Source organism: Dendrobates tinctorius, unplaced genomic scaffold, assembly GCF_039654945.1.
Source record: "Dendrobates tinctorius isolate UK_male_01 unplaced genomic scaffold, ASM3965494v1 ptg000231l, whole genome shotgun sequence".
NCBI classification, from domain to species: Eukaryota; Metazoa; Chordata; class Amphibia; order Anura; family Dendrobatidae; genus Dendrobates; species Dendrobates tinctorius.
In genome coordinates, this window is record NW_027361898.1 from 2,612,918 (window position 1) to 2,640,530 (window position 27,613).

At 43.1% G+C, this 27,613-nt stretch overlaps 1 protein-coding gene across 1 annotated transcript; it reads left to right on the forward strand.

Annotated features, from left to right (window-relative positions):
* The first annotated feature begins 1,595 nt into the window (after positions 1-1,595).
* PRRT1B (proline rich transmembrane protein 1B) lies at positions 1,596-24,735 on the forward strand. The gene is made up of 4 exons (XM_073555901.1): positions 1,596-1,893; positions 2,704-3,035; positions 4,843-4,974; positions 23,547-24,735. Exons 1-4 carry the CDS (start codon positions 1,596-1,598, stop codon positions 23,691-23,693), a joined length of 909 nt encoding a protein of 302 aa, XP_073412002.1. The 3' UTR covers positions 23,694-24,735.
* Positions 24,736-27,613: the final 2,878 nt, after the last annotated feature.

Below are 27,613 nucleotides of genomic sequence, written 5' to 3' on the forward strand. Positions count from 1 at the left end.
AGTTATTCTTGTACATGGGGCTGCATTATAGTTATATTCTTGTACATAGGAGACAGTATTATAATAGTTATATTCTTGTACATAGGAGGCAGTAATATAGTAGTTATATTATTGTACATAGGGGCAGTATTATAGTAGTTATATTTTTGTACATAGGGATCAGTATTACAGTAGTTATATTCGGTGCATAGGGGCAGTATTATAGTAGTTATATTCTTGTACATGGGGCTGTATTATGGTTGTTATAGTCTTGTACATAGGGGCAGTATTATAGTAGTTATATTCTTGCACATAGGGGGCACTATTATAGTAGTTATATTCTTGTACATAGGGGGCACTATTATAGTAGTTATATTTTTGTACATAGGGATCAGTATTATAGTAGTTATATTCGGTGCATAGGGGAAGTATTATAGTAGTTATATTCTTGCACATAGGGGGCACTATTATAGTAGTTATATTCTTGTACATAGGGGACATTATTATAGTAGTTATATTCTTGTACATAGGGGGCAGTATTATGGTTGTTATAGTCTTGTACATAGAAGCAGTATTATAGTAGTTATATTCTTGTACATAGGAGCAGTATTATAGTAGTTATATTCTTGTACATAGGGGCACTATTATAGTAGTTATATTTTTGTACATAGGGATCAGTATTATAGTAGTTATATTCGGTGCATAGGGGCAGTATTATAGTAGTTATATTCTTGCACATAGGGGGCACTATTATAGTAGTTATATTCTTGTACATAGGGGACATTATTATAGTAGTTATATTCTTGTACATAGGGGGCAGTATTATGGTTGTTATAGTCTTGTACATAGAAGCAGTATTATAGTAGTTATATTCTTGTACATAGGAGCAGTATTATAGTAGTTATATTCTTGTACATAGGGGGCAGTATTATGGTTGTTATAGTCTTGTACATAGGGGGCAGTATTATAGTAGTTATATTCTTGTACATAGGGGGCAGTATTATAGTAGTTATATTCTTGTACATAGGGGGCAGTATTATAGTAGTTATATTCTTGTACATAGGGGCAATATTATAGTAGAATCATAGAATGTTTCCAACCCCCTGCTCAATGCAGGATTCACGGTCCAGCCTCGTTTGAAATACAGCGTGGCACTACTGCAGGGTGCACAAGTAGGTTACCCAAACCAAAGAGCAATAATGAAAATAACTTGGCACTCAACTTATAGCGTTGATGAAAATAGAAAAGAATTTTATTTGTGCAGTCTGCAAAACGTTTCGGCCTACATGGCCTTCATCAGTCTCCTCGCTTGTTTTACATGAGTGTGTCAGTACAGCAGGTCCTAATGAGGCACTGGTGGTTAGTAGAAGTGGGCATGGGTCTGGACGCAGTTTCCACTGCTTGTCACATAGCTATGATACACTTTATAGCAGATGATAATTAAAAGGAGAGGTGCAGAGATTATACTGGTTTATGTAACTCGCCACTGATCCTGTAACTCTACTAACAATGATAATCCCAACAAATATTAGGACGGAGTCGGAGCATGCTGGGAGGGTTGCAGGTAGCTGATCACTGCTGTAGTACAGCGCCATGCAATCTGATGACAGTAAATGATGAGATTTCCTAACATAGGAGTAATTGTGGTTTATCCAGTTCTCCCTTTGGCGCACACCCCGAGTCTTTACTGTAAACATGACTCCCGTCTCGTGGAGCGTCGTCGCTCGTGTTTATACAGAGCAAATAGCAAAAATCTTATCAACAGAGCAGCGAAAATAACCAGTCCTGTGAGCAAAGGTAGCGGCCATAGAAAGTTACTACCGGTGCCAGAGCGCCAGCGCCAGAAACACGAGGGAAATCTGATAAGACGCCGCAGGAAAGCGACACAACCCCAATATGGGAACGTCATAAAGAGTAAGTTCTGACACTTTCAGTGATTCTATTTAGCCATTTTCATAAATTCTGCTTGCCGACAATGAATGAAGGCATTGCTAATAACATTAGAGGGCTGAACAGATTTCCTAATACTTCTCATAGATGAGGGTTTGTATCCAGACTATAGCTAAAACAACTTGGAACTCCAGACTGATACATTGCAACAAACCATCAGAGCAGGGGAGAGATGGATGTGTCCAGTCCTAGTGGTAGAAATAGAAAACCATGCAGCTGTGGCACTCGGGTCAGGAGAGTCGCCGGCCAGTCCGAGCACTGCGATGCGATGGTTGTCAGTGTTACACAGCCTCTGCCATACACATTTCTGTGTAGTCAGATACTAGAATGAGACTGATACATTGTAACAAACCATCAGGACAGCAGAGACTATAAACTCTGTTAGGCTGTGTGCGCACGCTGCGGATTCAGCTGCATTTCTGCAGCGTTTTTGGCCCTGCGGAACTGCAGCAGTTCCGCAGACATGGTACAGTACCATGTAACCCTATGGGTTTTAAAAACCGCTGTGCTGACGCTGCGTTTTTTTCCGCGTGGTTTTGCTGCTGTTTATAAACTGCAGCATGTCAATTGTTTCTGCGGATTCCGCTGCGGTTTCACACCTTTAACATAGAGGTGTGAAACCGCAGGTCACTTTACCTGCGGTTTTACCTGCGGTTCTGCACGGAAAAACCTGCAGGTGAATCCGCAGTGTGTGCACATAGCCTTAATGGTTGTGCTGCCGCTCTTGGGTTGTGACACTAATGACCTTGCCTCTGATTTTTTTTTTATTTTTAGGATCTGCAGAAATGGAGGCAACAATCCAAGAGGAAGTGGAGAGCAGCAGCGCTGTGGCAGAAATGAGCCAAAGAGCTAACACTCCGGGCCATGTCCCGTCACTGGTGCAGCCCAAAGAATCGTCAGAGGAGCCTAAAGGAATAGAGAACAGCGGATTTGTCGGAGACCCCCCACCTTATTCTCCCCCAGACCCAAAGATCGCCCATCTGCTGTATCCGAATTATCCCGCAAACTTCACAGGGAACATGCCCGTCTACTACCAGTCTGGGCCCACCCTGCCCAATGTGTACCCTCAGCAGAACCTGCCGCCTGGATCGTACCCCTATGTCATGGTAAGCGATAGAGCGCAGAGGATGCATCCTTACATCTGCACCTGCTAGAGCCGGATGACCACCAACACAGTGGATATAAAAAGTCTACAAGCCCCAGTTAAATACCAGGGTTTTGTCATGTAATAAATCCTACCATGAAAAATCATTTCACAACCTTTTTCCTCCTGTAATGTTGCCCATAATCTGATCTAATCCAATGAGAAAAACGGAGATCTTTTGGTGGAAAAATAAAAAGTAAAATAATGTGGCTCCACAAATCTGCACACCCTTAAATACTTTGCTGCAGTCCCCGGGGACTTTCTGGCAGCAGTCTTTTGGGGTCGGAATCTGAGCAACACATCTAGAATGGGTGATCTTTGCCCGCTCCTCCTGCAGTAGCTCCACATCTGTTAGATTGCAGGGGCATCTCGAGTATACAGTGCCCTATTCAGGTCACCATAGATTGTCACCTGGGTTCAGTTCTGGGCTTAGCCATTCCAGAACTTTCATCCTCTTCTGGTGAAGCTGTTCTTTAGGCAATTTGGAGGTAGGTTAGGGATGTTGCTTGCTCATTTTTTTTTAGCACAGGCTATGTTTTGTTACAAAATTATCAGATATTTGGACTGTTCATCATTCCCTCCACCTTAACGAAAGCTTCAGTTCCAGCTGCTAAAAGACAGCCCCAAAGCACAATGCTGCCTCCACCATGCCCCACTGTGGGGATGGTGATCTTTTGGTGATGGAGTGTTGGTTTTGCACCATTACAAATTGTGGCCAAAAAGTTCTCTGTCCCATCAGACATAACACGCTTCCTGCTTTTGTCCAATTTGATATCAGTTCTGGCAATACATAGCCAGCCTGGTTAGTCTTCCGAGTAAGAAAAGGCTTCTATCTTGCCCTTTAAGCCCACAGGCCAGACATAAGATTACAGGAGATTTTCACATGCAGAAAACAAACAGTAAATGCCATAAATTCCTGCAGCTCCTTTAATGTTGCTGTCAGCCTCTTAGCAGGCTTCTAGACCAACTTTCTTCTTGTCTTTTCAGAATTTCTTTAGGGTCGTCCAGTTCTAGGTGATGACTAAACTTTCTCTGAAGTTAAGCAGAAGCTCTCTAAGTGACGACGGCCGTACACAGTCTACTACGTAATGTGAAGGGAAATGTGATCAGCTGATTCTGAACAGTCACATCCCCATTTATAAGAGGGTGCTCACACTTATGCAGCTACATTATTTTAGCCTTATTTCAGTTTCTCGCTCTATGGATTTGTGCAAATTATTGTTGAACTTCTTCTTGACAAAATTCTTACATTACAAAAACTGGGGATTTTATCATCAGTGTGAGTGTGAAACTGTTATATTCACCGTACATGCCCGCACTAATGGTTTAAAGCTGGATCCAACATGGCTGCCATTATCATTTAATGCTGGATGTCATTCATCAAAGTAATTCCCCCAGACACAGGATCCATGATCGCCGCGCCCATTGCCATTCATTTATAACAATTGAGTCAGATTTTCTCGCAGCTCAGGTACATTAAGGGTTAATCATGCACCTTCCTTAAGATGTACAGAAGTAATAGGATCTAGGAGGCAGCTTCGCTCCAGCTCCTTGTCCTCAAAGGGTGGTGAATTATTAATGCCGAAAAACAATCCTGTTCCCACCTTCATCCCATGAAACTATGCAAAGACCCCCGTATTGTCCATATTATATGCCCCATTAAATGGAAAAAAAAAGTTGTGCCATTTTTTATCTTGACTGACAGAACAGAAACTTTACAACACTTCTAGTTATGGGGTTTTGCTGATGCTGCCATTGCTTCTCTGCAGAGCGACAGCTCCCTGGTGATGCCGCCTCCGCAGCCGGAAACGAGGACTAAGGACTACATGGTGGAGTCGGTGCTAGTTACATTTTTCTGCTGCTTCCTGACTGGAATCATCGCTGTGGTCTATTCTCACGAGGTAAGATACAGGCGACCCCCATTGTGACACAGAGCTCCGCCATGGTGGAGCCCACAAGATGCAATGAACTGCGGTCAGAGTCAATGAAGGAGAAGCCCTTTGAATCCCGGTCCTGAGATATTTGCTGACTGCTCTGCCGAATGCAGCGCCAAGCAAATCACAGACCGGACGTTAATAATTCAGGACGGAAAGAGCAGACGCAGAGGAATAATGTACACCATGCAATATTAATGGCAGAAATGGGATATGGGCTGGCCCGCTGGGGGCCTTAACCCCATAATTACCAGTTATCATGGGTTTTAAAGGGACTGTTCCGTTTCACAATCCCAGTCCCTTATTAGATTCTCCTGGGGGGTAGAAGAACCTGGCAATGGACAAAGTAAGGAATACAGAGCACCCACTGAATAGAATGGTTGGCCGCCATAATATATACTGTAGATATGCCCAATCCGGACAAGCGGCTCCTTTTATTAGAGGTGTCCCCAAATAACTTAAAGCGAGTATGGAAAGTATTCAGACCCCTTTAAATTTTTCACACTTTGTTTCACTGCAGCCATTTGGTAAATTCAAAAAAGTTCATTTTTTTTCTCATTAATGTACTCTGCTCCCCATCTTGACTGAAAAAAACAGAAATGTAGAAATTTTTGCAAATGTATTAAAAAAGAAAAACTGAAATATCACATGGTCATAAGTATTCAGACCCTTTGCTCAGACACTCATATTTAAGTCACATGCTGTCCATTTCCTTGCGATCCTCCTTGAGATGGTTCTACTCCTTCACTGGAGTCCAGATGTGTTTTATTAACCCCTTAATGACCGCCAATACATCTTTTTACAGACCTGAGATATGAGAGAATAGCCTCCCCATACAGGTGACAATCCGGCAGCTGTCGGCTGTACACTAAAGTAGACAACTCGCTGCATCAGCCACGATCAGTGTTGGCACCATCCATATCTGTTTAGCCCCCCTTAAATGCTGCTGTAAATAGTGACAATATCATGTAAATGGTTACCAGAGTGTAGGGGGGCTTCCCAATCAGCACCCTGAGATCATGATTGTGTGGTCCTGATGTTTGCCATGGCTATTCTCGGCTAAATAGCGGCCTTAGAGTCTCCCGGCTGTAGCGGCCTGTTCAGACGTTATCGACATTTAGGTGGTAAAAATACACTTTTTCATTCCTGTCATGTCATTTTGCATTAATTCTTGAAAACTACTTGAAGGGTTAATAATCTACCTGACAGCAGTTTTCAATATGTCAAGTGGTGCTCTTTTTAAAATATCACTTTTGGAGGTTTGCCAATATATAGGACCCCTGAAGTCACTTCAAACCTGGATAGGTCCCTAAAAAAATAAATTTTGCAAATTTCCTTGAAAAAAATGAAAAATTACTGCTACATTTTTAAACCTCCTAAACTACTAACAAAACAAAACAACATTTTACAAATGACGCAGATTTAAAGCGGAAATGTTATTTTTTAATGTTTTTGCGTGGTGTGACCAGATTAAAAAGGCTAATCATTTAAAATTGCAAATTTTTTAACATTTTTCTCAAATTTCTGATATTTTTTGGAAATAAAACAAAACATATCAACCTAAATTTACCATTATCATAAAGTATAATGTGTCACGAAAAAAATAATCTCAAAATCACTGGGATTGGTTGAAGCGATCAAGAGACATTAACCCCTTTACCCCCAAGGGTGGTTTGCACGTTTATGACCGGGCCAATTTTTACAATTCTGACCACTGTCCCTTTATGAGGTCATAACTCTGAAACGCTTCCATGGATCCCGGTGATTCTGACATTGGTTTCTCGTGACATATTGTACTTCAGGGTAGTGGTAAAATTTATTTGATATGACTTGCGTTTATTTGTGCAAAAAAACGGAAATTTGGCAAAAATTTCACAATTTTCCAACTTTGAATTTTCATGCCCTTAAACAGAGAAATGTGTCACACAAAATAGTTACTAAATAACATTTCTCACATGCCTACTTTACATCAGCACAATTTTGGAACCAAAATATTTTTTGTTAGGACGTTATAAGGGTTAAAAGTTGACCTAGCGATTTCTCATTTTTACAACACCATTTGTTTTTCTTTTTAGGCACCACATCACATTTGCATTGACTTTGAGGGGTCTATATGATAGAAAATACCCAAAAGTGACACCATTCTAAAAACTGCACCCCTCAAGGTGCTCAAAACCACATTCAAGAAGGTTATTAATCCTTCAGGTGCTTCACAGGAATTTTTTGAAAATAACCCCAACACACCCCTAACCCTAATCTCAGCCCTAACCCTAATGGGAAAATGGAAATAAACTTTTTTAATTGTATTATTTTTCCCTAACTAAGGGGGGGGGGGTTGATTTACTGTTTATAGCGGGTTTTTATAGCAGGTTTTTATGTTTGCCAGCTGTCACACACTAAGGCTAGTTTCACATTAGCGTTTACGGCCGCCGCTAAGCCCCGCCCCCTGCCGCGCCTCCGCCGGTAGCTCCGCCTACGGACGCAAGACGCTGCATGCGTCCTGCATCCCCTATCTTTAGCACTGGGGATGCAGGCCGTGCACAGTATGCGTTTGGCGGCGCATGCATCCTTTTGACGCTGCGCCGACCAGCGCCAAACGCAACAGGTTGCAATTTGGTGCGCTCGGCGTGTCAAAAGGACGCATGCGCCGCCAAACGCATACTGCGCACTGCCTGCATCCCCAGTGCTAAAGATAGGGGACGCAGGACGCATGCAGCGTCTTGCGTCAGTAGGCGGAGCTACCGGCAGAGGCGCGGCTTAGCGGCGGCCGTGCGCAGCCCGACGCTGCGGCCGTAAACGCTAATGTGAAACTAGCCTTAGACACGCTTTTTATTGCAAAAAAGTTTTTGCATCACCACATTTTGAGAGCTATAATTTTTCCATATTTTGGCCCACAGAGTCATGTGAGGTCTTATTTTTTGCGGGATGAGTTGACGTTTTTATTGGTATCATTTTCGGGCACATGACATTTTTTGATTGCTTTTTATTCAGATTTTTGGGAGGCAGAATGAATAAAAACCAGCCATTCATGAATTTCTTTTTGAGGGGGCAGGAGACGTTAATACCGTTCCACGTGTGGTAAAATTGATAAGGCAGTTTTATTCTTCGGGTCAGTACGATGACAGGGATACCTCATTTATAGAATTTTTTTAATGTTTTGGCGCTTTTATACAATAAAAACTATTTTTTAGAAAAAATTTTTTGCATCGCTTTATTCTGAGAGCTATAACTATTTTTCCAGTGATGGAGCTGTATGGTGGCTTGTTTTTTGTGGGACAAGATGACGTTTTCAGCGGTGCCACGTTTATTTATATCAGTCTTTTTTGATCGCATTTTATTCCACTTTTTGTTCGGCGGTATGATGATAAAGCATTGGTTTTTTGCCTTCTTGTAACGGTGTTCACTAAAGGGGTTAACTGGCGGGACAGTTTTCTAGGTTGGGTCGTTACGGACGCGGCAATACTAAGTGTGTGCTTTTATTGTTTAGATTTTTTTATTCTAATACCTATTTAACCTCTTCCTGACATCAGACGTACTATGCCGTCCATGGGACCCGGGCCCCTATGCCCATGGACAGGATAGTACATCTCAGCGATAAGCGGCACCCACGTGGTGAGCGCCGCTGATCGCGGCCAGGTGTCAGCTAATTATCACAGCTGACACCCGGCACAATGTGTCAGGGGCGGTCACGGACCGCCCCCAACATGTTAACCCCTTGCACACCGCGATCAAACATGATCGCGGTGTACCGGGGGTTAAAGGGAAGCATCAGCAGGGAGGGGGCTCCCTCCGTGCTTCCCTGAGCCCCCCCCCGGCAGCGCAATGTGCAGCGCTGCTGCGGGGGGGCCCCTTCCCTGCAGGCCCCCGAATCCAAGATGGCGACGGAGGCCTTCGGGGGGGTGCAGGGAGCCGGCTTCTTCAGTGCCTGAAAAGCGCAAGCATGAGGAAGTCTGCAGCAGTGCCTGTGACAGATCGCTGATCTGTCACAGTGATCTGTGATGTGACAGATCAGCGATCTGTCACAGGACAGTGATGACCCACCTGGGACAATGTAATAAAGTTTAAAAAAAAAAAAAAAAAAAAAAATCGGCAAATTAGAAAAAAATAAAATTCCCCCAATAAATACATTTTTTGGAAATAAAAAAAAAAATAAAAAAAAATAAAAGTACACATATTAGGTATCGCCGCGTCCGTAACGACCTGCCCTATAAAACTGTCCCATTAGTTAACCCCTTTAGTGAACCCCTTAAAAAATAAAAATAAAAAACAAAGCAAAAAATAATGATTTACTATCATACCGCCAAACAAAAAGTGCAATAGCGCGCGATCAAAAAGACGCATATAAAATATCCCTGGTACCGCTGAAAACATCTTGTCCCGCAAAAAAACGAGCTGCCACACAGCATCATCAGCGAAAAAATTAAAAAGTTATAGCTCGCAGAATAAAGCGATGCAAAAATAATTATTTTTTATATAAAATAGTTTTCATTGCATAAAACCAGCAAAACATAAAAAAACGACCTAAATGAGGTATCGCTGTAACCGTACTGACCCGAAGAATAAAACCGCTTTATCAATTTTACCACAGGCGGAACGGTGTAAACGCACCCCCCAAAAGAAATTCATGAAATGCTGGTTTTTGTTCATTCTGCGTCCCAAAAATCGGAATAAAAAGCGATCAAAAAATGTCATGTGCCTGAACATGATAAAAACGTCAACTCGTCCCGCAAAAAATAAGACCTCACATGACTCGGTGGGTCAAAATACGGAAAAATTGTAGCTCTCAATATGTGGTGATGCAAAAACTATTTTTACAATAAAAAGCGTCTTTTAGCGATTGACAGCTGCCAAACATAAAAACCGGCATAAATAGTAAATCAAACCCTCCGTTACCACCCCCTTAGGTAGGGAAAAATAATAAAATTAAAAGAAAATGTATTTATTTCCATTTTCCCATTAGGGTTAGGGCTAGGGCAAGGGCTAGGGTTAGGGCTGAGATTAGGGTTAGGGGTGTGTTGGCGTTAGGGTTGGAGTTATAATTGGGGGGTTTCCACTGTTTGGGCACATCAGGTGCTCTCCAAATGCAACATGGCGTCTGATCTCAATTCCAGCCAATTCTGAGTTGAAAAAGTCAAATGGTGCTCCTTCCCTTCCAAGCTCTGCAATGCGCCCAAACAGTGTTTTACCCCCACATGTAGGGTATCAGCCTACTCAGGACAAATTGCAAAACAATTTTTGGGGTCCAATTTCTCCTGTTACCGTTAGTAAAATAAAAAATTGGGGGCAAAAATATTTTTGTGGAAAAAAATGATTTTATTTTCACGCCCGGGCGTTATAAACTTTTGTGAAGCACTTGGGGGTTCCAAATGCTCACCACACATCTAGATAAGTTCTGTGGGGGGTCTAGTGTCCAAAATGGGGTCACTTGTGGGGAATTTCAATAGTTTAGGTACATCAGGGCCTCTCCAAACGCACGACACCCGCAGACCATTCCATCAAAGTCTGCATTCCAAAACGTCACTACTTCCCTTGCGAGCCCCGACATGTGCCCATACAATAGTTTTCTCCCACATATGGGGCATCAGTGTTCTCAGGACAAATTGGACAACAACTTTTGGGGTCCAATTTCTCCTGTTACCCTTGGGAAAATAAAAAAATTGGGGACTAATTGATCATGTTTGTGGAAAAAATACGATTTTTTTTTATTTTCATGCCCGGGCATTATAAACTTCTGTGAAGCCCTTTGGGGTTCAAAGTGCTCACCACACATCTAGATAAGCTCCTTAGGGGGTCTAGGTTCCAAAATGGGGTCATTTGTGGGGGGTTTCCACTGTTTTGGTACATCAGGGCTTTCCAAACGCGACATGGTGTCCGATCTCAATTCCAGCCAAAAACGTCAAATGGTGCTGCTTCTCTTCCGAGCTCTGCCATGCGCCCAAATAGTGGTTTACCCCCACATGTGGGGTATCAACGTACTCAGGACAAATTGAACAATAACTTTTAGGGTCCTGTTACCCTTGGGAAAATAAAAATTGGGGGTGAAAAGATCATTTTTGTGGAAAAAAAATATGATTTTTTAATTTTACCGCTGTACGTTATAAACTTCTGTGAAGCCCTTGTGGGTTCAAAGTTCTCACCACATATCTAGATAAGTTCCTTGGGGGGGTCTAGTTTCCAAAATGGGGTCACTTGTGGGGGGTTTCCACTGTTTAGGTACATCAGGGGCTCTCCAAACGTGACATGGCGCACGATCTGAATTCCAGCCAATTTGGCATTGAAAAAGTCAAACGGCGCTCCTTCCCTTCTGAGCTCTGCCATGCGCCGAAACAGTGGTTCCCCCCCACATATCAGGTATCAGCGTACTCAGGACAAATTGCACAATAACTTTTGCAGTCCAATTTCTCCTGTTACTCTTGGTAAAATAAAAAAAATTGAACCTGAAGTATTTTTTTTGTGAAAAGTTAGATGTTCATTTTTTTTTTTTAAATATTCCTGTGACTCAACTAAAGGGTTAATAAACCTTGAATGTGGTTTTGAGCACCTTAAGGGGTGCAGTTTTTAGAATGGTGTCACTTTTGGGTATTTTCTATCATATAGACCCCTCAAAGTGGCTTAAAATGTGATGTGGTCCGTAAAAATAAAATGGTGTTGCAAAAATGAGAAATCGCTGGTTAATTTTTAACCCTTATAACTTCCTAACAAAAAAAAAAATTTTGGCTCCAAAATTGTGCTGATGCAAAGTAAACATGTGGGAAATGTTACTTATCAAGTTTTTGTGTGCCGTATCTCTGTGATTTAAGGGCATAAAAATTCAAAGTTGGAAAATTGCGAAATTTTCAAAATTTTCGCCAAATTTCCGTTTTTTTCACAAATAAACGCAAGTTATTTGAATGAAATTTTAACACTAACATGAAGTACAACATGTTACAAGAAAACAATGTCAGAATAACCGGGATCCATGGAAGCGTTTCAGAGTTATTACCTCGTAAAGGGACAGTGGTCAGAATTGTAAAAATTGGCCCGGTCATGAACGTGCAAACCACCCTTGGGGGTGAAAGGGTTAATGATAAAAAAAAATATATCAATATTTATTCTATTAATTTTTTTATATTTTTTAAAAAATTTTTTTATTTAATTCTTTTACACTGTATCCCACTATCGGACACATTTGTTGCAGGATGATCGCTTATATGGCATGCAGATCTGCATGCCACATAAGCTGTCAGCACTGCACTCTGTGCACACCGACCTCAGAGACTTCCTGACATGCACTGCGCATGACAGGAAGTCTCTCAGCACTGGTAACCCGGATGAAGTCATGACGACATCGGGTTACCATGGGTGACATCGGGACCCTGCGTCATGCCCCGGGGTCTCCGATCCAAAGGTAGAGGGGCTGTCAGCCTCTCTACCGGCTCCAGAACGCTGCAATCATGTTTTATCGCAGTGTTTCGGGGGTTAAGGTTCCGGGAGCGGTCCGTGACCGGTCCGTGACCGCTCCTGGCACTTAGTGCCGGGTGTCAGCTGTCAGAATCCACTGATATCCGGCTGCAATCAGCCGCGCTCCCCCCGTGAGCGCAGCTGATCGCGTATGACGTACTATTCCGTCCATGGGCATTAAGTCCCAGGGCACATGTACGGAGTAGTACATCCAATGTCACAAAAGGGTTAACACAGTGAAAATGGTCAGATTTCAAAAAATTTGGCCGTCACTAAGGGGGTACTGATAGTGCATGTCAGACCAAATGAGAATCATGAGGTCAAAGGAACTGGCCAAGGAGCTCAGAGACAGAATTGTGGCAAGGCACACATCTGGCCAAGGCTACAAAAGAATTTCTGCAGTACTCAAGGTTCCTAAGAGCACAGTGGCCTCCATATTCTTTATATGGAAGAAGCTTGGGACCACCAGAAGTCTTCCTAGACTTGGCCGTCCAGCCAAACTGAGCAATAATGGGAGAAGAGCCTTGGTGAGAGAGGTAAAGAAGAACTCCAAGATCACTGTGGCTGAGCTCCACAGATGCAGTAGGGAGATGGGAGTTCCACAAAGTCAACTATCACAGCAACCCTCCACCAGTCGAGCCTTTATGGCAGAGTGGCCCGACGGAAGCCTCTCCTCAGTGCCAGACATATGAAAGACTGCATAGAGTTTGATAAAAAAAACACATGAAGGACCCTCAGACTATGAGAAATAAGATTCTCTGGTCTGATGAGACAAAGATAGACCTTTTTGGTGATAATTCTAAGCAGTATGTGTGGAGAAAACCAGGCACTGCTCATCACCTGCCCAATACAGTCCCAAACAGTGAAGCATGGTGGTGGCAGCATCATGCTATGGGGGTGTTTTCAGCTGCAGGGACAGGACGACTGGTTGCAATTGAAGGAAACATCAATGTGGCCAAGTACAGAGATATCCTGGATGAAAACCTCTTCCAGAGTGCTCTGGACCTCAGACTTGGCCGAAGGTTCACCTTCCAACAAGACAATGATCCTAAGCACACAGCTAAAATAACAAAGGAGTGGCTTCAGAACAACTCTGTCACCATTCTTGACTGGCCCAGCCAGAGCCCTGACCTAAACCCAATTGAACATCTCTGGAGAGACCTGAAAATGGCTGTCCACCAATGTTCACCATCCAACCTTACGGAACTGGAGAAGATCTTGCAAGGAAGAATGGCAGAGGATCCCCAAATCCAGGTGTGAAAAACTTGTTGCATCATTCCCAAGAAGACTCATGGCTGTACTAGCTCAAAAGAGTGCTTCTACTCAATACTGAGCAAAGGGTCTGAATACTTATGACTATGTGATTTCAGTTTTTCTTTAATAAAAGTTTGCAAAGATTTCTACATTTGTTTTTTTTCAATCAAGATGGGGTGCAGAGTGGACATTAACCCCTTCCTGACATGAGACGTACTATCCCGTCCATGGGACCTGGGCCCCTATGCCCATGGACGGGATAGTACGTCTACCGCGATCAGCGGCGCCCACGTGGTGAGCGCCGCTGATCGTGGCCGGGTGTCAGCTGATTATCACAGCTGACACCCGGCACAATGTGTCACGGACCGCCCCCGACACGTTAACCCCTTGCACACCGCGATCAAACATGATCGCGGTGTACCGGGGGTTAAAGGGAAGAATCGGCAGGGAGGGGGCTCCCTCCGTGCTTCCCTGAGCCCCCCACTTCAGCGCAATGTGCAGCGCTGCTGCCGGGGGCTCCTTTCCTGCAGGCCCCCGAATCCAAGATGGCGACGGGGGCCTTCGGGGGCCTGCAGGAAGCTGGCTTCCTCAGTGCCTGCAAAGCGCAGGCATGAGGAAGCCTTCTGCAGTGCCTGTGACAGATTGCTGATCTGTCACAGTGATCTGTGATGTGACAGATCAGCGATCTGTCACAGGACAGTGATGTCCCACCTGGGACTATGTAATAGAGTAAAAAAAAAAAAAAAAAATGTAAAAATCGCCAAATAAATTAGCAAAAAAAAAAAAATATTCCCCAATAAATTCATTTTTTGAAAATAAAAAAAAAAACCAATAAAAGTACACATTTTAGGTATCGCCGCGTCCGTAATGACCCGCCCTATAAAACTGTCCCATTAGTTAACCCTTTTAGCGAACCCCTTAAAAAATAAAAATAAAAAACGAAGCAAAAAATAATGATTTATTATCATACCGCCAAACAAAAAGTGTCAGGCTGGGTTCACATGTGGCGTTTTTTTCGCGTTTCCGCGGCAGTTTTAACCGCGCGATTTTGCCGCGAAAACGCGAAAAATAAGCATCCCATGCATTCCTATGGGATTCCGCAATGCTGTGCTAATGCTGCGGTTTTTACCGCGGCGGAATCGCTTCGCGGTAAAAACCGCAGCATGCTCATTATTTTGCGGAATCGCGGCGATCCCGCACCCATAGGAATGCATTGTTCCGCTTATTTCCCGCATGTGGCTGTGCCCACCATGCGGAAAGTAAGCAGAACAATTGCGGATGGTACCCACGGTCCGGAGGAGAGGAGACTGTCCTCCGGGCTCTGGGTACCATATCCTTGTAAAAAATAGAATTTAAAATAAAAAAATATTGTTATTCTCACCCTCCGGCGTCCCGCGCAGCCTTCCCGCCTCTCTTCACGCTCCCGTTCCCAGTAGTCCTTTGCGAAAATGCCCGCGATGGCGTCCGATCTCGCGGGATCGCGAAGTCTCGCGGTAATTCGCGAGACGTCGCGTTCCCGCGAGAACTGACGTCATCGCGGGCATTTTCGCAAAGGACTACTGGGAACGGATGCGTGGGACGTCGGAAGGTAAGAATAACAGTATTTTTTATTTTTTTTTTTACATTCTATCTTTTACTACTGATGCCGCATAAGCAGCCTCAGTAGTAAAAAGTTGGTCACACTCGTCAAACACTGTGTTTGACGAGTGTGACCAACCTGTCAATCAGTTCTCCAAGCGATGCTACAGATCGCTTGGAGAACACTAGCATTTTGCAAGCTAATTACGCTTGCAAAATGCTAGTTTTTCCGCGGGAAAATCGCGGGAATTTAAAATGCGATTTTCCCGCGGACTGGAATTCCGGAATTCTCGCGGTAATTTCCGCGAGAGTTCCGGTACGTGTGCACTTAGCCTAATAACGCGCGATCAAAAAGACGCATATAAATATCCATGGTACCGCTGAAAACGTCATCTTGTCCCGCAAAAAACGAGCCGCCACACAGCATCATCAGCGGAAAAATAAAAAAGTTATAGCTCACAGAATAAAGCGATGCAAAAATAATTATTTTTTATATAAAATAGTTTTCATTGCATAAAACCGACAAAAACATAAAAAAAGACCTAAATGAGGTATCGCTGTAACCGTACTGACCCGAAGAATAAAACCGCTTTATCAATTTTACCGCACGCGGAACGGTGTAAACGCACCCCCCCAAAAGAAATTCATGAAACGCTGGTTTTTGTTCATTCTGCGTCCCAAAAATAGGAATAAAAAGCGATCAAAAAATGTCACTTGCCCGAAAATGGTACCAATAAAAACGTCAACTCGTCCCGCAAAAAATAAGACCTCACATGACTCAGTGGGTCAAAATACAGAAAAATTATAGCTCTCAAAATGTGGTGATGCAAAAACTATTTTACAATAAAAAGCGTCTTTTAGCGTGTGACAGCCGCCAAACATAAAAACCGCCATAAATAGTAAGTCAAACCTCCCGTTATCACCCCCTTAGTTAGGGAAAAATAATAAAACTAAAAAAAAAGTATTTATCTCCATTTTCCCGTTAGGGTAAGGCTGTGTGCACACGCTGCGGATTAGGTGCGGATTCATCCGCGCGGATTTTGTAAAATCTGCAGGTGAAACCGCAGGTCAAAAGACCTGCGGTTTTACCTGCAGATTGCTCTGCGGTTTTGTCCTGCGGTTTTTCATCTCCTCATTAGAGGAGATGGCAAACCGCACGAGAATCCGCAGAAAGAATTGACATGTCAATTCTTTCTGCGGATTGAAAACCGCAGATAATCCGCGCGGAAAATTCCGCACCGTCTGCACTGCGGTTTTTGATTCCCATAGGGAATCATGGTACTGGGGTCCGCAGCAGCCAAAACCGCTGCGGAACCGCAGCAAAATCCGCGTGTGCACACAGCCTTAGGGTTAGGGCTAGGGTTAGGGCTAGGGTTAGGGCTCAGATTAGGGTTAGGGGTGTGTTGGGGTTCGGGTTGGAGTTAGAATTGGGGGTTTCCACTGTTTGGGCACATCAGGGGCTCTCCAAATGCAACATGGCGTCTGATCTCAATTCCAGCCAATTCTGAGTTGAAAAAGTCAAATGGTGCTCCTTCCCTTCCAAGCTCTGCCATGCGCCCAAACAGTGTTTTACCCCCACATGTAGGGTATCAGCCTACTCAGGACAAATTGCAAAACAATTTTTGGGGTCCAATTTCTCCTGTTACCCATAGGAAAATAAAAAATTGGGGGCAAAAATATCATTTTTGTGGAAAAAAATGATTTTTTTATTTTCACGTCCGAGTGTTATAAACTTCTGTGAAGCACTTGGGGGTTCAAAGTGCTCACCACACATCTAGATAAGTTCCTTAGGGGGTCTAGTTTTCAAAATGGGGTCATTTGTGGGGGGTTTCCACTGTTTAGGTACATTAGGGGCTCTCCAAAGGCAACATGACACTCGCAGACCATTCCATCAAAGTCTGCATACCAAAACGTCACTACTTCCCTTCCGAGCCCCGACGTGTGCCCATACAGTAGTTTTCTCCCACATATGGGGTATCAGCATACTCAGGACAAATTGGACAACAACTTTTGGGGTCCAATTTCTCCTGGTACCCTTGGGAAAATAAAAAAATGGTGACTAAAAGATCATGTTTGTGGAAAAAATACGAATTTTTTATTTTCACGCCCGGGCATTATAAACTTCTGTGAAGCACTGGGGGGGTCAAAGTGCTCACCACACATCTAGATAAGTTCCTTAGGGGGTCTAGTTTCCAAAATGGTGTCATTTGTGGGGGATTTCCTCTGTTTTGGTACATCAGGGGTTTTCCAAACGCGACATGGTGTCCGATCTCAATTCCAGCCAAAAACGTCAAATGGCGCTGCTTCCCTTCCGAGCTCTGCCATGCGCCCAAATAGTGGTTTACCCCCACATGTGGGGTATCAGCGTACTCAGGACAAATTGCACAATAACTTTTAGGGTCCTGTTACCCTTGGGAAAATAAAAATTGGGGTGAAAAGATCATTTTTGTGGAAAAAATATGATTTTTTAATTGTACCGCTGTACGTTATAAACTTCTGTAAAGCCCTTGTGGGTTCAAAGTTCTCACCACATATCTAGATAAGTTCCTTGGGGGGTCTAGTTTCCAAAATGGGGTCACTTGTAGGGGGTTTCCACTGTTTAGGTACATCAGGGACTCTCCAAACGTGACATGGCGTCCGATCTGAATTCCAGCCAATTTTGCATTGAAAAAAATCAAACGGCGCTCCTTCCATTCTGAGCTCTGCCATGCGCCGAAACAGTCGTTCCCCCCCACAAGTCAGGTATCAGCGTACTCAGGACAAATTGCACAATAACTTTTGCAGTCCAATTTCTCCTGTTACCCTTGGTAAAATAAAAAAAATTGAACCTGAAGTATTTTTTTTGTGAAAAAAAGTTAGATGTTCATTTCTTTTTAAATATTCAAAAAAATTCCTGTGACGCACCTAATGGGTTAATAAACTTTTTGAATGTGGTTTTGAGCACCTTAAGGGGTTCAGTTTTTAGAATGGTGTCACTTTTGGGTATTTTCTATCATATAGACCCCTCAAAGTGGCTTCAAATGTGATGTGGTCCTAAAAATAAAATGGTGTTGTAAAAATGAGAAATCGCTGGTCAACTTTTAACCCTTATAACTTCCTAACAAAAAAAAATTTTGGTTCCAAAATTGTGCTGATGTAAAGTAAACATGTGGGAAATGTTACTTATCAAGTTTTTTGTGTGCCGTATCTCTGTGATTTAAGGGCATAAAAATTCAAAGTTGGAAAATTGCAAAATTTTCAAAATTTTTGCCAAATTTCCATTTTTTTCACAAATAAACGCAAGTTATTTGAATGAAATTTTACCACTAACATGAAGTACAATATGTCACGAGAAAACAATGTCAGAATCACCGGGATCAATGGAAGCGTTCCAGAGTTATGACCTCATAAAGGTACAGTGGTCAGAATTGTAAAAATTGGCCCGGTCATGAACGTGCAAACCACCCTTGGGGGTGAAGGGGTTAATAAAGTTAAAAAAAAAAAATTAAAAAAAAAAAATCGCCAAATAAATTAGAAAAAAAAAATATATATATTCCCCCAAATAAATCCATTTTTTAGAAATAAAAAAAAAAAAAAAAAAAAAAAAAAAATCAATAAAAGTACACATTAGGTATCGCCGCGTCCGTAACGACCCGCCCTATAAAACTGTCCCATTAGTTAACCCCTTTAGCGAACCCCTTAAAATATAAAAATAAAAAACGAAGCAAAAAATAATGATTTATTATCATACCGCCAAACAAAAAGTGTAATAACGCGCGATCAAAATACGCATATAAATATCCATGGTCTTGCTGAAAACGTCATCTTGTCCCGCAAAAAACGAGCCGCCACACAGCATCATTTGCAAAAAAATAAAGTGATGCAAAAATAATTATTTTTTATATAAAATAGTTTTCATTGCATAAAACCGACAAAACACAAAAAAATGACCTAAATAAGGTATCTCTGTAAGCGTACTGACCCGAAGAATAAAACCGCTTTATCAATTTTATCGCACGCGGAACGGTGTAAACGCACCCCCCAAAAGAAATTCATGAAACGCTGGTTTTTGTTCATTCTGCGTCCCAAAAATCGGAATAAAAAGCGATCAAAAAAGGTCACGTGCCCGAAAATGGTACCAATAAAAACGTCAACTCGTCCCGCAAAAAATAAGACCTCACATGACTCGGTGGGTCAAAATACGGAAAAATTAGAGTTCTCAATATGTGGTGATGGAAAAACTATTTTTAACAATAAAAAGCGTCTTTTAGCGTGTGACAGCCGCCAAACATAAAAACCGCCATAAATAGTAAATCAAACCCCCCGTTATCACCCCCTTAGTTAGGGAAAAATAATAAAATAAAAAAAATGTATTTATTTCCATTTTTCCATTAGGGTTAGGGCTAGGGTTAGGGCTGAGATTAGGGTTAGGGGTGTGTTGGGGTTCGGGTTGGAGTTAGAATTGGGGGTTTCCACTGTTTGGGCACATCAGGGGCTCTCCAAATGCAACATGGCGTCTGATCTCAATTCCAGCCAATTCTGAGTTGAAAAAGTCAAATGGTGCTCCTTCCCTTCCAAGCTCTGCCATGCGCCCAAACAGTGTTTTACCCCCACATGTAGGGTATCAGCCTACTCAGGTCAAATTGCAAAACAATTTTTGGGGTCCAATTTCTCCTGTTACCCTTAGGAAAATAAAAAATTGGGGGCAAAAATATCATTTTTGTGGAAAAACATGATTTTTTTATTTTCACGCCCGAGCGTTATAAACTTCTGTGAAGCACTTGGGGGTTCAATGTGCTCACCACACATCTAGATAAGTTCCGTGGGGGGGCCTAGTGTCCAAAATGGGGTCACTTGTGGGGAGTTTCAATAGTTTAGGTACATCAGGGGCTCTCCAAACGCACATGACACCCGCAGACCATTCCATTAAAGTCTGCATTCCAAAATGTCACTGCTTCCCTTCCAAGCCCCGACGTGTGTCCATACAGTAGTTTTCTCCCACATATGGGGCGTCAGCGTACTCAGGACAAATTGGACAACAACTTTTGGGGTTCAATTTCTCCTGGTACCCTTGGGAAAATAAAAAAAATGGTGACTAAAAGATCATGTTTGTGGAAAAAATACGAATTTTTTATTTTCATGCCCTGGCATTATAAACTTCTGTGAAGCCTTTGGGGGTTCAAAGAGCTCACCTCACATCTAGATAAGTTCCTTAGGGGGTCTAGTTTTCAAAATGGGGTCATTTGTGGGGGGTTTCCACTGTTTAGGTACATTAGGGGCTCTCCAAAGGCAACATGACACCCGCAGACCAATCCATCAAAGTCTGCATTCCAAAACGTCACTACTTCCTGTTATGAATGAGTCACCATAGGAGGCAAAAGCAGAAATACAAGCTAAGTCCAGAAAACCAGAGAAGTTGGCAACTATCAGATTGCAGACCCCTGAACCTATCAACACAACTAGCAGTAGCCGTGGGGGGTTCCTACGATGCCCTAGACCCCTCGATCACAGCCGGAGAATTACATAGGCCTAAAGAAAGAAAGGGGAGATCTAAACTGCCCCAGAGCAGACCCCAAAGCAATAGGCAGCCCCCAACATATAGTGACGGTGAAGCAAGATGAAAATACTAACACAGACAGAAAGATAGACTGAGCAAAGACGGGGCCGAAAAACTACCTAGATAGGAAAGGACAGGAAGGCTGCTGTCTGCAATCTGCCAAAACCCTATCAAAGACATAAGCCAACAAGCTGATATGAAAAAGGCCCTGAAGCAGCTAGGCTTCAAAAACTAAATCAGCACTCAGGTATTTTCAGAAGACAGAGCTAAATGAATTCAGCACACCTCAGCAGAGAATGGCAGAAATCCAGAAAAACAAAGCAAAACGTCAAAGCACCAAAGCAAAAGGCCGAGCAGCAAACTTAGCTTTAGAGGAGCAGGAATTCAGACTGGTCTCCAAGGATCCCACAGAGAAATCACCCGCAGGGCAGAAGGGCGTCGGCAGCCTTATATCCAGTCAGTAACTCCACTCAGCCAGTCATCATCATCAGCCTCAGGTGTTTGATAATCAGGCTCACTACCTTTACCAGAAGAGGGAGTTCCTCGGGCCTCAGTAATGAAGGGGAAAATGAACTCACAACAACTTCCCTTCCGAGCCCTGACGTGTGCCCATACAGTAGTTTTCTCCCACATATGGGGTATCAGCATACTCAGGACAAATTGGACAACAACTTTTGGGGTCCAATTTCTCCTGGTACCCTTGGGAAAATAAAAAAATGGTGACTAAAAGATCATGTTTGTGGGAAAAAAATACGAATTTTTTATTTTCACGCCCGGGCGTTATAAACTTCTGTGAAGCACCACACATCTAGATAAGTTCCTTAGGGGGTCTAGTTTCCAAAATGGTGTCATTTGTGAGGGGTTTCCTCTGTTTTGGTACATCAGGGGTTTTCCAATCGCGACATGGTGTCCGATCTCAATTCCAGCCAAAAACGTCAAATGGCGCTGCTTCCCTTCCGAGCTCTGCCATGCGCCCAAATAGTGGTTTACCCCCACATGTGGGGTATCAGCGCACTCAGGACAAATTGCACAATAACTTTTAGGGTCCTGTTACCCTTGGAAAAATAAGAATTGAGGGTGAAAAGATCATTTTTATGGAAAAAATGATTTTTTAATTGTACCGCTGTACGTTATAAACTTCTGTAAAGCCCTTGTGGGTTCAAAGTTCTCACCACATATCTAGATAAGTTCCTTGGGGGGGTCTAGTTTCCAAAATGGGGTCACTTGTAGGGGGTTTCCACTGTTTAGGTACATCAGGGACTCTCCAAACGTGACATGGCGTCCGATTTGAATTCCAGCCAATTTTGCATTGAAAAAGTCAAACGGCGCTCCTTCCATTCTGAGCTCTGCCATGCGCCGAAACAGTCGTTCCCCCCCACATATCAGATATCAGCGTACTCAGGACAAATTGCACAATAACTTTTGCAGTCCAATTTCTCCTGTTACCCTTGGTAAAATAAAAAAAATTGAACCTGAAGTATTTTTTTTGTGAAAAAAAGTTAATGTTCATTTTTTTTTTAAATATTCAAAAAAATTCCTGTGACGCACCTAAAGGGTTAATAAACTTCTTGAATGTGGTTTTGAGCACCTTAAGGGGTGCAGTTTTTAGAATGGTGTCACTTTTGGGTATTTTCTATCATATAGACCCCTCAAAGTGACCTCAAATGTGATGTGGTCCTAAAAATAAAATGGTGTTGTAAAAATGAGAAATCGCTGGTCAACTTTTAACCCTTCCTAACAAGAAAAAATTTTGGTTCCAAAATTGTGCTGATGTAAAGTAAACATGTGGGAAATGTTACTTATTCAGTTTTTTTGTGTGCCGTATCTCTGTGATTTAAGGGCATAAAAATTCAAAGTTGGAAAATTGCGAAATTTTCAAAATTTTCGCCACATTTCCGTTTTTCTCACAAATAAACACAAGTTATTTGAATGAAATTTTACAACTAACATGAAGTACAATATGTCACAAGAAAATGTCAGAATCACCGGGATCCATGGAAGAGTTCCAGAGTTATGACCTCATAAAGGTACAGTGGTCAGAATTGTAAAAACTGGCCCGGTCATGAACGTGCAAACCACCCTTGGGGGTGAAGGGGTTAAGGAGAAAAAAATGAACTTTTTTGAATTTACCAAATGGCTACAATGAAACAGAGTGAAAAAGTAAAAGGGGTCAGAATACTTTCCATACCCACTGTAGAATGCCCAGACTTTGATAGTTACTGATCAAGTGGATTTTGCATTTTACCTGGAAACAGTCAGCAAGCTGCTGTTTATAGATCTACTCATTACTGGATGCCTCGTGGCATCCTGCTATGGGGTGGATTGATTAGGCTTATACATGACATTTACATATATAGCAGACTACGACCCTTCATCTGTTAATACCCAAAGTGCACTGCTTCAAGTGGAAACCATCACCTATTTGCTTATATTATTTATTATGCTTTGCTTATATGGCGCCATTAATTCCACAGCACTTTTCATGCATCATCATCGCTGTCCCCATTGGGGCTCAGAATCCAGAATCCCTATAACTAGGTCTATGGAGTGTGGCAGGAAACAAGAGAACTTGGAAGAAACCCACCCAAACACAGGGAGAACATACAAACTCCTTGCAGATGTTGTCCTTGGTGGGATTTGAACCTTATATCACAGACACTCGTGTTATGTATAGTTATATAGCAGACCACCGTGAACGGCCCTGCTTCACCCACCTGTCTTTCTCCTCCAGACCCGCTCAGCGCTGAGCAGAGGTGACATCCTGCAGGCTCAGGAGTCCTCCCGCCGGGCTCGCTCCCTCGTCCTCTTCAGCCTGCTCTTTGGGGTCTTCATCTCCGTCAGCTGGATCATATACGTGGTGGTGACCATCTTCTTATGATGACAACTGTAATAAGGACCTTCCACAGAGACTATCTGCTTTCGCCCCCCGACCCCAATCTGCAGCCCCAGAATGATCCATCGTATCGCTGTGTGTATATGTACAGAACTAAATACAACACAGCTCTTTTTTGTATTTTTACATCTTTCTCCATTTTATTTTTACTTGAAATTGTAGAAAAAAATTAAATTAAGATCTCTGCTTGCCGTCAGTGAGCAGGAGCATTCTCGATGCCGCTTAAAAGGCTGGAAGCATCATAAATGAGTCAGCTGCAAGAACGAAGAGGTGCAATCTGATGGCAGGTTTCCATTCATTGACACCAAGCAAAGTGCTTGGAAAAATAAAAGTTGGAGAATTACAAAACTTTTTACACTTATGTAATAACTGATGAGGGCGAGTGTAAAATAAGAGCAATCAGACAGTGACACCTACTGAAATAGATATGAACTTTAACAAGAGGGTGGTGGAAATAAAGTCACAGACTTATGAAACTAATATCAGTGTTTTAGATGTGCCCCGGAATTTGGGAAATATGCCACGCTAGAATTGTATACTGGAGCATCACAGAGCGCCATGTCAGGGCGTTACACTGAATTCTCCGGTGGTATGGGGTAGTTCTGCTGCTGCAGGCAGCCAGGCACAAGAGGGTGCAGGGCAGGGTAGTAATGAGGTCGTTCTGCTGCCAGCAGTTGCTTTACAGCCAGACACGGGAACTTGTTAGGTTTACTTTTCCTTTTCCACAGATAACATACCCCACATTATACAAATGTTAGAAAAGCTTGTGGACCCTTCCCTTAGACTTTCATGGAACAATTCCGATCTGCTGATCTCCAAGCACATCCTATTCTGTCCAGTTTTGGTGGATCAGAGTCGGCCATTCGATATATCAGGCTCTGGTAAGACATTTAAATGAGTCGTTTTTTTCAAAAAAAAAAAAAAAAGGTCATGGCTATCAGGGTGTGCTCAGGACTCATCCACACCCGTGTATCGCAAATCCTTATGTTTTTATTAAAAATGCCAATACATAAAAAGGTTTATTCAAGTTTCCCTTTTTTTTATATTTGATCTTGCAGCTTGTCCCAACTAATCTTTAAACCATGGAAGTCAATTTACTTTACTTAAAAAGTGCAGGTCCCGTGTTTTCTGGGGTTGCATGTGGGCATGGGTTTTTTTTTGTATTATTTGTACCCAACGCCCGACTTCCAACAGTCTAATAACCCAGAGATGATACTTGCCTGTTACACCATGGCCACCTTGTAGCTTTCCTACAGACCTACCAGGGGATTGGCTTCCTCTTTGCACTGGAAAGTTAACACAGACTAGGATGTGATTATTTAGGGTAACAATAGCTATAAAAGGTGCCTACAGCGACCCTTAGGGCTCATACTCACTTGCAAGAGACTCGCATGAAAACCTGGCACTGCCGCCGGCGCTCGGAGCGTGCGGCTGCATAGAAATACATGTAGCTGCACATTCCGGTCCGAATGCCGGCGGCAGTGCCAGGTTTTCATGTGAGACACTCACACGAGAATCATGCGAGTCTCTCGCAAGTGAGTATGAGCCCTAAGGATGCGTGCACACGATCAGGAATAGCTGCGGTTTTGACGCTGTGTATTTATGCAACATTAAATCCACAGCGGCCAGATGTTACAACATAGTGTACAGGATTTCTAGAAATCCCAGGTCCACTATGAGTGTATGTGCAACTGCGGATCACCCGCGGACACTGACATGCAGTGAGTCTTTCAGGAAAGCAGCACATCAATTTGTCCTGCAGAGACACGAGCTTCCACAAGATAAATTTCACCCCTGCAATGTTTTTGACGCGGTGAATCCGCACGATTCAGTGAACACATATGGATTTACCTGCATTCAATAGACGGCAGCCTTAGGACGCAGGGAACATATGCTGCTTCTAGATCGTGGGCACATAGCCTAAGCAATTCAATGTGCCGCCTACTTCTTGGTGTAATACTCCTCTCCATCCATGAGGTGGCACCAGATAGCCAGGAGGAGAGATAATTTACATACATTTCCCAGACAACATTGCTCAGCTTTAGAGATGGGCGACCCGAACAGTAAAGTTCGGCATCCTTACCGAACACCTACTGTTCAGTCATGGACACCGAACACAGATTTCACCAGGAAAAACTCACGGTGCTAGCATTGATCTCACCGAGGTCACAGCCATTCAGCCCGGCTGGGAACACAGCCTCAGTGACCGTCAGTAACCTCGATGACGTCACCGCCGGTCACTGAAGCTGCACTCGCAGCAGCTCACTCACCAGTGGTTGTCAACATGGACGGTCGCATCTTGGCACCGTCCAGGTTGAAAAACATTTCTCCTCCAGACATGGGTTACAGCGAGGGACAGAACGACGAACAGGTGAGGGATATGGTTGTTTTTTATTTTAGTTTTATTACAGGAGAACGAGGGCTTCGGTGGCATTAGGTGAGTATAACTGTTTGTTTTTTTAAATAAAGTAAACTGTGTTTTGTTTTAATTCTCAGTAGCTGAAGAGCCCAGAGCGTTACTCGGGCATAGTAACTAACTGTGGTTAACAAATAATGATTATCTTCCATCCCGTAATCCCGTGCCCATATACCCATCACACATCTGCCATCCCATTGTCCCGTGCCCATATACCCATCACACATCCTCCATCCCATAGTCCCGTGCCCATATATCCATCACACATTCTCCATCCCATAGTCCCGTGTCCACATACGTATTATGACATTGTCGTCGAAATTGCAACCATTTATGACATCATCGTCCATACACACACACTCATACATATACACTCGTTTTTATATATACATATAGAAGATAAAGGCACAGCCAGAATAAAGTCATTTACCATACAACTATAGGATTAGTAATGGATGGGTGTCTTATAAACGCCTCTCCATTACTAAGCAGTGAGCTTGATATCACCTGACAATACAAAGGTGACATCAACCCCACAAATATGAAACTCACTTGCCACCGCTACAGGGCAAGTGGGAAGAGCCGGGCAAAGCATCAGAGTTGGCGCATCTTATAGATGTGCTTTTTCTGGTCGGCTGCGGGCTGCTATTTTTAGGCTGGTGAGGGCCAATATCCATGGTCCCTTACCAGCCTGATTATACTAGTCCCCCCAGCTGTCTGCTTTAGCAAGGCTGGTTATCAAAAATTGGGGTGGGGAACCCCCCACACCGATCTTTTTATTTATATATTTTAATAAATTACAAAATATGACATGGGGACCCCTCTATTCTTGATAACCAGCTTTGTTTAAGCTGACTGCTGAGTGTTGCAGCACCCAGCTGTGCGTTTTGCCTGGCTGGTTATCAAAAATACAGGGGAATTCACGCAGTTTTTTTTTAAAATTATTTAACATTGCAAGAGCCGGCTAATGAATACACCCATCCGCTGCTCCTGCTCTCACTTATTAGTGGCAGCAGGTGTTGACTGATGTGAGCAGTAGTCCTATCAGCTGAGACCAGTGACCCGAGGTAAACGTTATACCTCTGATCACAGCTGAGTGCTCACGCTGTCTTTTAACAGCGTGGGAACTGCGGGTGTCTGACTGGCGGGGATGATTTCATCGCCGATCAGAAGCGGTGTTTGCCATGCTGTCATGCACATGGCAGCGTGGCAAACACTGGATGTTCGGGCCCCCCATTCAAGTGAATAGGGTATGCATCCGGGTCCTGATCTGGTACACAAACTTTTTGTAACAGTTCGGCCGGACCCGAACATCCAGGTGTTCGCCCATCTCTACTCAGCTTGAATGTCTCCCTTAGGCAGCTGGCGGTCTTCTTCACAAGGAGAAACTATCCCCCTCCCTACTTCCAGTCATGAAGCACAGTTGCTCTTGAATTTTGCCAATATTAATGAAAGCTCCAAATTTGGTGAAGACCGAGAGAAAGAAAAA